The sequence below is a fragment of the Octopus sinensis genome, linkage group LG2 (genome assembly GCF_006345805.1).
Source record: "Octopus sinensis linkage group LG2, ASM634580v1, whole genome shotgun sequence".
Taxonomy (NCBI): Eukaryota; Metazoa; Mollusca; class Cephalopoda; order Octopoda; family Octopodidae; genus Octopus; species Octopus sinensis.
The window spans coordinates 80526336-80540041 of NC_042998.1; the positions used below are offsets into that span (position 1 = coordinate 80526336).

General features: G+C 34.6%; 1 protein-coding gene and 1 long non-coding RNA gene across 5 annotated transcripts in view; one reads left to right on the plus strand and one right to left on the minus strand.

Moving 5' to 3' along the window:
* Nucleotides 1-243: 243 nt before the first annotated feature.
* LOC118768336 lies at nucleotides 244-10459 on the minus strand. The gene is made up of 3 exons (XR_005004158.1): nucleotides 10021-10459; nucleotides 8230-8341; nucleotides 244-674 (listed from the first exon to the last, which is right to left on the minus strand). It is a non-coding gene; the product is annotated as an uncharacterized LOC118768336 (long non-coding RNA).
* Nucleotides 2997-13706, plus strand: part of LOC115224219 (lysine-specific histone demethylase 1A) — a 47022-nt gene continuing 36312 nt past the window's right edge. For 2 of the 4 annotated variants that reach the window (XM_029795000.2, XM_029795009.2), the window contains exon 1: nucleotides 2997-3627. In XM_029795000.2, coding sequence (XP_029650860.1) covers nucleotides 3127-3627 — 501 coding nt within the window. In that variant the 5' untranslated portion in view covers nucleotides 2997-3126. Of the gene's footprint in view, nucleotides 3628-11883; nucleotides 12032-13706 lie in introns of those variants that run through there. The other 2 variants (XM_029795017.2, XM_029795026.2) reach the window with 2 other exon arrangements.

The window sequence follows — 13706 nt, forward strand, 5'->3', positions numbered from 1 at the left end:
TTCTTCACGTTCTGAGTTCAAATCCCACCGAGATCAACCTTGCCTTTCACCTTTTCGAGATCGATAAAATAAAGTATCAGTCAAGTACTAGAGTCGGTTTAATCGACTATCTCTCTTTCCCTTAAACTTGTGGCTGTATTAAATACAATTATTCTGTGAATGAAACTAAGAACGTTAAAATCTATATTCAATTATGTATGAAATCCACTGTGTGGTTTAAGACCCTAGGTCAATATTTTTTTTCTGATCAAAATGAAAATACCCTGTTTAGACAGCACGTTTTAAAGTTTTTTTTTGTGAATTTTCAGGCGTGGCTATGTGGTTAGAAGTTTGCTTCCCAACTACATGGTTCTGTGTTCTGTCCCACTAAGTGGCACTTCGGGCAAATGCCTTCTTCTATAGCCCCGGGCGGATTGAAGCTTTGTGAGTGGATTTGGTTGACGGAAACTGAAAGAAGCCCATCGTAAATATATGTATATATTAGTGGAGATGTAGTACATCTTTAAGGTTATTTGTCCCTTACCATAGCTTGACGGCTGGTGTTGGTTTGTTTACGTCCCCGTAAATTAGAAGTTCGACAAAAGAGAACGATGGAATAAGTACCAAGCTGTAAAGGAAATAAATGCTGCGGGATTTGCTCAAATCGATGTCTCAACATGACTACAGTCCAAGGACTGAAACAAAAAAGATATAATGGTATTTCATCTTAAATATATATTTCACATTTGAATAAGCATTGAAATAAAAAATTTACAAACAATTATAACAAGAAATAGCTATGAACGCAAAATTATAATAAATGGAAGTTATATGTATCGGCATCAACATAACAAGTGATTGTTATAAAATTTAGTAATAATGATGACAAAGACCTTGGTCTGACTCGTCAAACACAAGGAAATGTATGGAACATAAAAAGCGCAACAATTTAACATCAGCGTAAATGGCACGTACGCACATATCTAAAGAACTGGGCTAATTAGCATAAAAGAAATATGAATAATGGAAGACTCCACGTTCCATAATTACTCGTTCAATATTTTACTCGATAACTAAGAATATCATGATTGTATTTTATCTCATTTGAAACAAGACAATTTTATTTAAAACGAATTCTTCGAAATATATGTTAGTTTAAGATGTTTCAAACCTCATGACAAATGACGATAGCTATGATGAGAATCAGAACAATTATTATTATTGCTTGGCGATATTTCGCCTGTCGCTACGTTCTGAGTTCAAATTCCCACGAGGTCGACATTGCCTTTCATCCTTTCGGGGTCGATAAATCAAGTACCAATTGAGTACTGGGGTCGATGTGATCGACTTAGCCCCTCCCCACAAAATGCAGGCCTTGTGCCGGTAGTAGAAAGGATTATTGTTGTTGTCGTTGTTGTTTAGCCTCTAGATATGCAATGATCTATCTTACATATAATCAGAGGTATTCAAGACGTAGCCATTTTGTCCTACTTTCGGAGGCATAGCATATCTAGGATTGCGTTATCTAATGTGTTCTTATTGTTTAAAACGGTAGATCAGTGGGGTAATACACTGAAAGATTACATAGCTCCACCAATTCTTGGTTCAATTTTAAGCTGATACATTGTTACATATGGACATCAGAAGCAATTTTTTCCATATAATCCAATAAACACTTGAATGTATTTATTTATATATTTGCTTGAGACATTAAGTATGAATCTTATTTCTAATCTAGGCACAAGACCAGCAATTTTGTAGGGAAGGGACTGACCGATACGTCGATTCCTGTACTTGATTGATACTTTACTTTATCGACCTCGGAAGGATTGAAGGCAAAGTTTTCGACAGGATTTGAACTTAGAATGTAGAGAGCAGGAACAAATACCGCAACGCATTTCCAGCACAATAACGATTCTACCAAACTGATTCCTTAATATTTTACTTTACATCAATCACAATGCCTTTAGTTGCATTAAGTTCGAATCCCAGTGTCCATTATCAACACCGATTCCTGAGCATTTGGTGAAGCCTATTCGTTAACATGGTAGGATTTTGTTAAATCTCTTTAATACATTGACGGACTATTGTCCGTCAATGTATTCAAACTCCACCAGCTGATCATGGCCCCAATATTTATAAGAAAATTAATTTAAAACTACATAACATGTTTTATTTATGCTTTACATATGCATTGAAAGAATACTGTCGTCAATGTTAATGATATCTGAAATATATGATAGTAAAATAAAGATGAAACATGTTAGAGCAAACGAAACCTTTGTCTTCGCAATAACGAACATTCGACTTGACCTACAATTCTAAATGATAAGTATATGATCTTTTATATATTTACCCGTAAATTAATGATAATATATTACTTAAAAGAGAACTTTAAAATACATGGATTTAAAATAATGCACTAACTAAAATTACAACACTTTGAAATACAGATTAAAAATATTTTTTGGGGCCACTGTGATTTTTGAAACCATTGTATGGAAGAACAGAAATGCTATAAATTTGATTTGCTTAAAATATGTTTTAGAATTTGAGATTATATATTTTCTTTGTGGAATTGTTATTATAGTCTTCAATATCTTTTAAATAGCTTTTTCATAGAATATTTTTTTTAAATAAGTCAACTTGCATTTTTTTAAATTAAATTATAAAAACAACAACATTTTTATGAGATCAAAGGGGTCTTCCAAATAATATTTTCTATTATCATATCTATCAATGTTGTATCATTTTGAAAATTTTAGTTGTCATCAAAATAATTATATAATTTAAAAATAAATAAACAACATTGATTTTGAAACTATGGGGAGATAAGCAAAAATGCGTATGAAACAACAAATTTAAATGTAAAAAATAAATTAAGAAATCAATTTAATTTTGAAAATCACACATATTTTTCTTTTTTATATTTAGGTATCCTGATAGAAAAAGTTAAATGAAACTATTTCATGCTTGAAATAATTTTTTCCTTTCATCCAACGCAATCGTCCGCTAGGTGGCTCCGCATCATAGTTTTTTTTTGTAATCTGTGATGTTCACATGTATGTAAATCGTCAATATTTCTAATTGGAATATTGTCTTTTACTGCATGTGGAATCGTTTCATTTACTAACTAGTCGTTAGGTTATGTCTAGTAATAGTGTTATCAACACAAAAATGCCCATCGGCTCCACGAATAATAATTCTAGCAGCGGTAACAGCTCCTCCGCCAACCAGCCATCTTGTAACAATAGTAATCTGAGAGGAGATCGTAATTCTTCAGTCTCCTCCAACAAGAAGGATGGCCAGCAGCAGCAACAACAACAACAAAATTCTTCAGGTATAACTTCTCCAGTTTCATCGTCCGTTACATCAATGAATCAACAGCAACAACAGTCTTCTGATACTGCAAATAGCAACGCAAACAATGAAGATAACCGAGGAGGAGGAGAACAACAACAACAACAACAACAACAGCAGCAATCCGGTCGGAAACGTTCTTATTCTTCGGATGATGCCGAAACCGCAAATAATTCGGCCACTACATCCACCACATCTGCTCAGATGTCCACCTCGTCTGTGTCGATTTCTGACGGCGCCGATAGTCGAAGGACTAGCCGTCGGAAGAAAGCAAGGGTGAGTGAACCGGTAAATAGAGCATTTTTTGTTATTTTTCTCACTTAACGTGAAATCATCTGATCCCATCGTCTGAGTGAAGTGAACAGATGAAGTTGTGAGCTACTGTGGGTAATGTTGACATGTGAATTTCATCCTTCATTCGCTTTTCACAATTTTATTTTTCATCACAATTATTGCACAAACACACATACACGCATACATATTTTTGTATACCAATACACATATAATAAACCCTACACGCGTTTATTTGATTTTTCTCATTTATTTTGCACTCGCAATTTCATTGTACTCACCACTCTTTAAAATTACTCACTGATTTATATATATTGTAAGTAAGAGAAGCTAGAAAGTAGTTATTGGCTCGTTTATTCTCTTAACAGTGCAGCAAAAGCAAACTACGTTTGTTGAGGGGAGGGGGAGCGTAAATGACTAAACACGCTATTGCATTTATGATCATCCGTAAATTACTTGTTGAGAAATAGCAGCAAACTTACCGGTGAGAGATTTTAAAGGCACTAAAAGAGAATGACTCTCCCTCCAGACACAGCAAACTTACTGTTTGTATTAAAACATTTTATCAAGATATACCAAATAATCACATATTAATTGTATGTGACTATTGGTTTACAATTTTCATTCTGTAGATTATTGATGAATATTCTCCCATCGATTAATTTATATTACAACAGCATTTGTTGTTGTTTAGCCCCAGGTCAACTCTGATCGAGTTGAGCAGGTCTCTGATCAGTGGCGTTCCATCTGTGACCACCCCCTATCTTCTGTAGAGATATATAGTGCCTAGGAACATATTCGATGCAGCTTTGCTGTAAGATGGTAGGGTGTGATTTGATGGAGATTTGGCTGTCATTTCTAGCACTTCAAGCTACCCACGTAGAGGCTCCCTCATTGACTCGTCTGAGTATTTAACGTAGTTGCTGTATCCATTTCAATGAGGATGACCTGCACACTAATAACTGAAACATATTCTGTTTTAATCGATAAATATTTAAATATAAACAAAACAATAAAACTATTTTTTATTCGGTAGTCTGCAAAATGTAACCTGAAATAATTGGTAAATAAAGACAATATAACTGTTGAATATACACTCCCATGATTAAAAAAGAAACTAAAGTGGTGCTTTGGCGTCAGAAATATAGGCGAAATATAAATATTATATGTAAATATTGTTACTATTTATTTTTTTTAAAATAATTTTTCTTGTTAAAGACAATATTTTGATCAAAATCATTTTCCCGTTTTATCAATTTTCCCGCCATAGATTTGTTTAGAAGTTCGATGGTACCGCTAAAGCCTTTTGTTCATGTCTCTTTGGCGTAGAATAGAGAAGGAAGTTTAAAATGTGATCCTTAAGTTTCGAACCCGACCCTAAAAGCAATCGATTGATAAAAAATATAAAGATAAATAAAAGTACTAAACCAAATTCACAATATACTTAGAAAATAATAATTCTTTCTAATTTTGGCACAAGGCCAGCAATTTTGAGTGAAGGGAGTAAGGCAATTACATAAGCTCCTGTACTTGATTAGTACTTATTTCATCGATCCAAAAGGAGGAAAAGCAAAGTTGTCCCCGAAAATATTTGAACTCTGAATGTTAAAGAGCTGGAAGAAATGCTATGTAGCATTTTATCTTGCCCACCAACGATTTTGCCAGCTCGCTTCCCTAATAATAATTATAATTTATAACAAAAGCACAAAGCCTGAAATTTTGGGGGAGAAAGTCGAATAATAATAGTCACAAATGCCCAAGACAGTGGAGGACAGTACAGGGACGAATGTGTACATCGAATATAAAAAAAAGTGAAATCAACAAAAACAGTAGATAGTACTTAAATTTTAGGAAGAGAAGGTACCCAATGAGAGGGGAAACCTTACCCAAGGTAATTTGTAGGTAAAACCTGTCACTAAGTCCTAGATTGTTCTGACACTTCAAAACTAAAAGTACTCTACAAGTTTCTTGACTCCTATTTGAAGTTGCATAATCAGACTAGACTCAGTTAGCATTGTCACTTTCACCTTCTTATAGCTTATGAATTAAAGGCATTGATGAGAGCTTGGTCAGAAAGAAAAACTCTTAAAAACTTTTTAACTATGTCAACATATTTTGTCATGGCCACCAGACAGAGGAAGATGAACCACACTTCCTTACAAAAAGAAGGCAGTAGGTTGATCTTTATATTTGACTTAGCTGATAGCTTGATCTGGCCTAGGAGTGATCCCTTTGTGCCTTCTGACAAAAGTCCACAAATTGGTATTACACAAGCACAAATTGAGTGCATATAGAATAGTTTTCCCACCTTGTGCACATCTCAGATACATTCCAATGCTACCTTTATATCTTGTCCTAAACAATCAATGCCTCTCCCCCACTGCTAGAGCAAAGACTTTAGGAAGTTGTCCATAATCCCTTGATCTTGAACTCCTCAGAAGAGACTGATTAGAATATCCTTACCAATACATGTAATCATTCTCAGGAAATTGTTGCACACTCCCTCCATGAATATTGTCTATAGTGTACAAAGGTTGACTTTTTATTGATTTCATTGACTGAGCTAGTAGAGTTCCTGGCAACAATCCAGATGTCAAACACCCAACTGTAGTCTGTGCTTGACCAAAGATTGAAGCTTGGTATAGGAGATGAGCTGTGGAAAGATGTGCTTCATGAATGGCAACAAACCCTGTTCACTATCATTTTGGTTAACTTTACCAATATGTCAACCTCATTAGCAATGGTATCTTAAGACAACTATTGAGTAGCTGATGGCAGCAAGTAAATCTCTTGATATGCTATATTCTGGTCAGATTTTTCCCCAGCCAAAGCATGGTGCAATGTAAGCATTAACCACTTTGGTTTGATCTTTCACAGACAGATTCCCAGTTTTTCTCCATCTGGAGATCCTGTTTGAACTACATCCTAAGCAGTGACAGAAGCCTAAACTAGCTCGCATGAACTTTTCTAGGTATTGAGATGCAAACCCATTGATTTGTCCTGGTTGATACATGCTCCCATAACCTGATACTATTCCAGTATGGAATCATCAAGATAGTGACATGGCCTGCATATACAGATCAGTTTGCATGAGATGCTTTTCAATGCCCTCCAACCTTTACAGTAAAGACTCCAGTACTAAAGCATACAGGAAAAGGAACAACTTTGGTAGACTAGTGTGCAATATAAAAGAATTTTAAAAAGTGGCTATTTATTCTGAACTCTAAACAGATGCTACCATAGGTTGTTGCAATCTAGCTGAGATGGGACCAAATTTGGCTACTCGGATAGCTGCCAGGTAGTGATGGTCAACTCCTGATGTAAGTTTTGAACTGATCCAAATTGACCTGCTCACCATCACATGAGATGGAGATTGTTATGGATATTGCCTGTCATATCCTTCTGTTTGAGGTTCTTGTTCAACAGCAACTAGTAGTATACATGTTAGGCATGTAGCAATAAAAACCGGAGGGCAGACTATTTTGTTCTGACAATTCATTTCTTGCACAACATCTCGAGCATGTTCAGCACTTGAAATTGGCTTTCAGCAGCATGCTGCATCTTCAGTCAGTACCACATAAAATGCACCCAGTCCACCCTGTGAAGTGGTCAGCTTTAGAAATGACATCCAGTTGTAAAAACCATACCAAAGCAGGCAGTGGAGCTTGGCAGGTGCAGTCTCCAAGCTTATCAGCTCCTGTCAAACCGTCCAACCCATATCAGAATGGAAAACAGGCGTTAAATGATTATATATCCAGTGTATACATGAAATAAATTTCTTTCAAAACTATCCTCTTCCACTCTACCAGACTGACCATGTTGCACACTTAACCCTTTCGTATTCAATTTTCTCTGACAAATATGTTTATTCTCATTGTTTCAATTTAATTAGGCATTATCAAGAATTTGATTATGTGATTATATATTTTTAGAATGACATTGTAGGATACGTATGAGAGGTCATATGTGGCTGGTTTGAACATAAAACAGTAGAATATTTGGGCTTGATATGGCCTGTTTAAACACTAAAGGGTTAATGCGAAAGTATCTCCAATTGCATTAAACTAACAACTCCACAGGCTCTCAGACCTAGTCCTTATACTCACTAAACTTTTAAATCTCTCTTTTCCTACATATATATCTTCATCTTTAGAAATATATTATAGTGTGCTCCTTTTCCAAGAAGGGTACCCCACTAACCCTACCATCTACTCTTCTACTGCTCTCGCTAACAAAGATGACGGGGGATAGACGTTAGCAAGAACCTTTTCCAGTACCTTGAATTTCTCTCCTTGTTTAATGACCTTGTGTAATGTCATCCTAGCGTGTAGATCACTAGGCAACCCATGTTACTGAGATCATTAGGTAACCGGTGTAGTTCAGATATAGACGACTCATTCTAGATCAATAGAGCCGCCTCTAAATCTGTGGTCCTCAATCTTTTTGACCTCGAATTAGCCGCTGGACATTAGATTGAAAATTTATTGGCTCACTGGAGACTAGATGATAAAATTACTGGTGCATTACGAATTGAAAGTTAAACAAAGCAATGTTTGAAAGTTAGAAATTAGAGAAAATATATAGAAAACTAATGGTTACCTTATTTTTATTAATCGGAAGAGCGTCTAGTGTAGAAAGCTTGCCGAAGCAGATATTGGCGCTCGATGCAGTTCCCTGGCACGTCAGGTTATGTTGAACCGTCTAACCCTTGCTGGCATAGAAGAACGTTAAATAACGATGAGTATAATAAAATTATGGAAGACACGTTTATCCAGACATTCAAGCATAGATATAGATTTTCTGAAACACTTAATATTAAAAAAAACCCAAAAAAACCCTAGGTTATCTTTTGTTTGTCATCGTTTTAGAAACACTGCGGATCTTTTTCTTTTGAACGGCATTTTGTAACATAATTTCTAGGTAACTAAAAAGTTTTAAACTTCGTATACTGGTAAAATGTGTTTATAAAACATCATTTTTTTCTTGGCTTTATTGAGAAAATTCTATATGTTGTAACATATTTCGTCTTTAATTTCGAGCATTTCAGCAATTTTAACCAATCGCTGACCTCCATTTAGGTAAATAACATTCTGTGCATAATGAATATGTCCCTCCTTTAAGAAACAGATTGGGTTTATTTACATTTGTGAAGAAAAAAAGATACCCTTCCCCAACCCTAACTCTAAATCTAAAATAGATTGAAATGCAATAGATCGATACTAGGCCATAATTATGGGTGACATTTTCATTTGACACCGCTAGAAAAAAATCTCATTTTCCATAGCGGTGTCGTATGAAATTGTCACCCATAATTATAACCTAGTATCGATCTATTGCATTTCAATCTATCTTAGATTAGGGTTAGGGGTGGGGGAAGGATATCTTTTTTCTTCACAAATGTAAATAAACCCAATCTGTTTCTTAAAGGAGGGACATATTCATTATGCACAGAATGTTATTTACCTAAATGGAGGTCAGCGATTGGTTAAAATTGCCGAAATGCAAGAAATTTTAGACGAAATATGTTACAACCTATAGAATTTTCTCAATAAAGCCAAGAGAAAATGATGTTTTATAAACACATTCTACCAGTATACGAAGTTTAAAGGTGTTTAGTTAACTAGAAATTGTGTTGGAAAAGATCCAACACTGCTCTAAATAAACAGGTGATGCATAGCTTAGGTCGTGTTTGTAAGTCTCAGGCCAGCCTTCATGGAACGAACACACCTATGGTTAAAAGCCTTCCAACAATGATCAGTCTGTCATAATTTTAGATTGTGTATCCCGGACCACAACACCCAATGTATGCTTCGTTTTTTAAGACGTTAGAGTGGGATATGAGGAAGATTTGGCTAGTATTTCTAGCAAGTTGAGCGACCACATAGAACAGTGGTTCTCAATTAGGGTCCTCAGGGTTCACGCTAGCAACATAGTAAACTGGGGCTCGACAGTAATATTTTAAATGTCCATGTAAAGTTTTGATTTAAATGTATCTATCTGTTGCATGAAACGTTTCTTTCTCTAACGTTTTACATTGTTCATTCTAAGCAAGTTAATGCAGGAATAAAAAATAAGAATTTTGAAAGAAGTATCTATAAAACTAGTTTTTAAACTTAGAATGACTAACGGGGTCCTCCAAATAGAATAGTTATCAAAGGGGTCGGGGTCCATAAATTTTTTAAATGGTCGAGAACCACTGACATAGAGGCTCCCTCTATCGGTACTTCAAACTGGACTGACCCACACTACTGAGATAACGTTATGAGAATATTTTCTTCACCGTTTAGCATGTGTTCTTAATAATTTATGCTTGTCTATGGTCTGAATTTGGTCTGCTATGTTTCAATTCTTGGTTACTGCATCTTCATTTAGAGATGTAATATAATTTACTTATCGCGTCGGACCTTTAGATTGGCTTTCTATTCTGTTTCGGACAATAACATCCGTTTCATGTTTTCATTTAACATGCTGTCCAGGACTATAGTTTCCTTCTTTCCTGGATCCAAGACGGAGAGCAAAGCCAGAAATATATTTCACAGCATTTGATCGCATTTTTTCTTTTATTGAGTAGTGTTACCGACATAAACCATCACTAATTTATTGAGATTCTTGTGTAGAGAGGTAGGGAACCTGCACCCTTCTGTAACAAGTACAATGTTTGGGGAAGAATTTTAAAGCCTTTGTTGTTTTTTAACTAATTGTAAATTTCAGAAATCGTCATTCTATTTCTTTAACCACATTTGTAATTATTACTGTTTAAAGTACTTTAATAAGTATGAAGTAACAAAAAAAAAAAAATTGCTTATTCCGAAACTCCGCTTTAAAAATTGTTTTTTTTTTATAAATGATATTTTATAAAATTATAGGTTTAACTATTATTTTTTAATGCACCCTATCAGTTACCAGTTAACTTCAAGGCGCAATTCTTGTTTAAGCTTCTCATATAACCCCCTCATAACTTTTTAATTTTTTTGAATTTTCTGAAAATTTTTGCAAATTTGTGTTCTACGCTCGGGAATTTTTACAATTATGAAAAAGAAAAAATTAAAACCCCCTCAACACCATAAAGTTCCACTCTTTTTCGAATTAAAAAAAATCTGTGTTTAAAATACAGTCCAAATTGTTTGAAATGCCAGCAATGGCCCGCTCTGGGGTACATCATCATTCCATTAAATGTGTTCAGGGGAGAAAAATATTGAAAAACATGAGTACATGTCAGAGTGACAAAGAAACGAGGAAGGTATCAGGTGGTCGTGAGATGTGCGAAAAAATAATAGCTAAATTGCCCTTAAATCACACACAAAAAAGTTTTTTTTTTTTGCTGCATAATTCCCGTGTGCAGAACACAAAATTCATGAAAACTTTCTGAAAATTCCAAAAAATACAAAAGTTATGAGGAATTTATATGGGATGCTTAACCAAGAATTCCGCCAACTTCAGCACGGCCTTCTCAATATAAATTCCTCAAATTCTGCTTTAGTAGTATATTGACAGTGTTTCCTTCCTATTTTGAAACGGTAGTATGTAGTTTAAAGGAGATTTGGTTCCTTTTTTTTCAAAGCAAGGCAAGCGACTAGACTTCGTAGGATCAGCTGTTGCTTAGCTCTAGGTCAATTCGAAACGTACCAGAACTATGATCAAATGTTGTGGTCATCCTGTGCTTTTCTATTTTTCTAATGTGTCCTTTTTTTAAGGATGGTGAAGTACGTGATTTCGGTGAAAGTTGGCCACTATTTCTACCAGGTTGAGCGACTATTGTCAAGGAGTCCTCTTTGACTCGATAGTCGGTTTGTGCAAGTGAAGTCAGCAATAGTGTGATTTTGAACTGGAAATAGTGATATAGCTAGCTGTAAAGCATTCTATTCTACGTGTTTAACTATGGTCATTACATACATATATGCGCCAAGCAGTTATTAGGCATACACGAACTTTGGGTTAGTTAAAATGTTTGTGACATATTTCGACTTTTTCTCCACGCTAACTTCAATGAATTTGCCATTAGAATTTGAAATATGTCACAAACATATTTTAGCTAACCTAAAGTTTGCATATATATAAATATATATATCGCGCACACATACATAATATCTACATACATACACACATTGTTCTCTTTGGTTTTAGTTATTAAATATTACTTCTTCCGGTCTCTCCTTTATGTGACGTTTACCTTAGTTCGTTGGGTTACTTTGTATTTTTGATGTTGTCTGTTTATTTTCCTGATATACTCGCTCACAAATATCCACTACTTTTGATATATACTGGTTAATATATATACATTTATATAGAAACGTGAGGACTGTAATGCTGTATTCACGTTTCATATACATGAGCCAATAACACTTTACATTTGATTAGCTTACGAAGAATTAATTTTCGGACTGTAATATAAGCAATCATCGTAAGAAAACTTGTTTATTATTGTGATATTTCTTTTAATTTAAAAATAAATCGTTTTGTTTTTCTCATTTGATGAGGTTATCTATGCATGTTTTTATAGAATATCTCTCTTCTCTTCAAAATATTCAAAGCTAATATTTTATTCTGACACTACTCCGAGTTTTCTGCTTTGTGTGCCCTTGTCGCGTGTTCGAAGGCACAAAGCGAGAAGCTTAAAAGCAGTGACAGAGTGAATCATTAGTACTGTTACCCTTACTCTTGTTTTTAAGCGCTCATATATTTAGAATATTTTTTTCACTTAATTGTTGATGAAATAAATACCTGTTTGGACTTAAGTCTATCGATTATCTCCCTTATTTCCCTAAAAACTGATATTGCAGGAAGAAAATCATTGTATGTCTTCTTGTTTTATTATGCTATAACTATTTATAGCATTATTATTATTATGCTATATTATTTATCAGGGACGTTGTCTTGAGGTTTGGAACAAGTCTCCTTCAAATCACAAGGCGGTGAGTGTCGGAAAAATTCCTTTGCGGTATTTCTTCCGACATTTACGCTCTGAGTTCAATTTCCATCGAGGTCGTCTTTGCCTTTCACTCTTTTAGGATCGATAAAATAAGCACCTGTTGATCATTGGAGCCCATGTAATCGACTTAACCGTCTCCTAAAATTGCTGGACTTGTGCCAAAATGTGTAACTCTTATCATATATTGACTATTTTGGCGCTTCTCTAGAAGCACACCTCTCCAAGAAAATGAGTCTTACTTGTCAAAAAAGTTACGAAAATGGGAAATATATGCAAAAAATTAGGAAGATTCATCTATTTTTTAATATTTTATACTAAAAAATAAAATACGGAAAATGGGCACTCGCGAGTATAAACAAACATGTCGCACGATGCGTTACTTTTACCAGTCTGATAATCTTAATGATACAAGGGGCCTGACAATATCGTCTGCGAATTGTATGAAGAACGTTTCACGATCTTTTTCTTAACAGTCAGTTTATAACTAATATATACTATTATGCCAAATGTTGTGCCTGAACAGGAAATATTACGTCATAAAATGGGCGAAGGTAAAGCGAGTGCATACCACCTAATCATAACACTAACTCTGACCAGTATGCGCAGTAACAAATCTAATTAAAAACAATCAAGAATTTTACAAACGTTATTGTTGGGCCCCTCGTATCATTAATAATATCTGATACTAGTTACCACCACTTGTATCGCCCGACATGCTTGTTTATATTCGCAAGTGCCCGTTTTCCGTATTTTATTTTTTTAGTATAAAATATTTAAAAATAGATGAATCTTCCTAAGTTTTTGCAGACTTCATTTATTTTGGATATATTCCCCATTTTCATATTTTTTTTTTTTTAAATTAGGCGTCATTTCTTGGAGAGGTGCGCTTCTAAAAGAAGTGCCGACCATTTTCCATTTCTCATTGTAAGCTGCATTTGAAGTAAAATAGTTTCACGAAACTGACTTAAATTACATTAAACATCTCCCCGTTAATAGCTCAGAAAGCTTCTTTATCTTTAACTGTGTTGATAGAATCACAAGAAACTAATTACTCTTATATATTTTATTCCTTTTTACTCGGTGTGAGTAGTCGCAGGTATTAAGGAGATTTATTTAGAAGAGAACTTGCTAGTTAGCATGTGAAGTC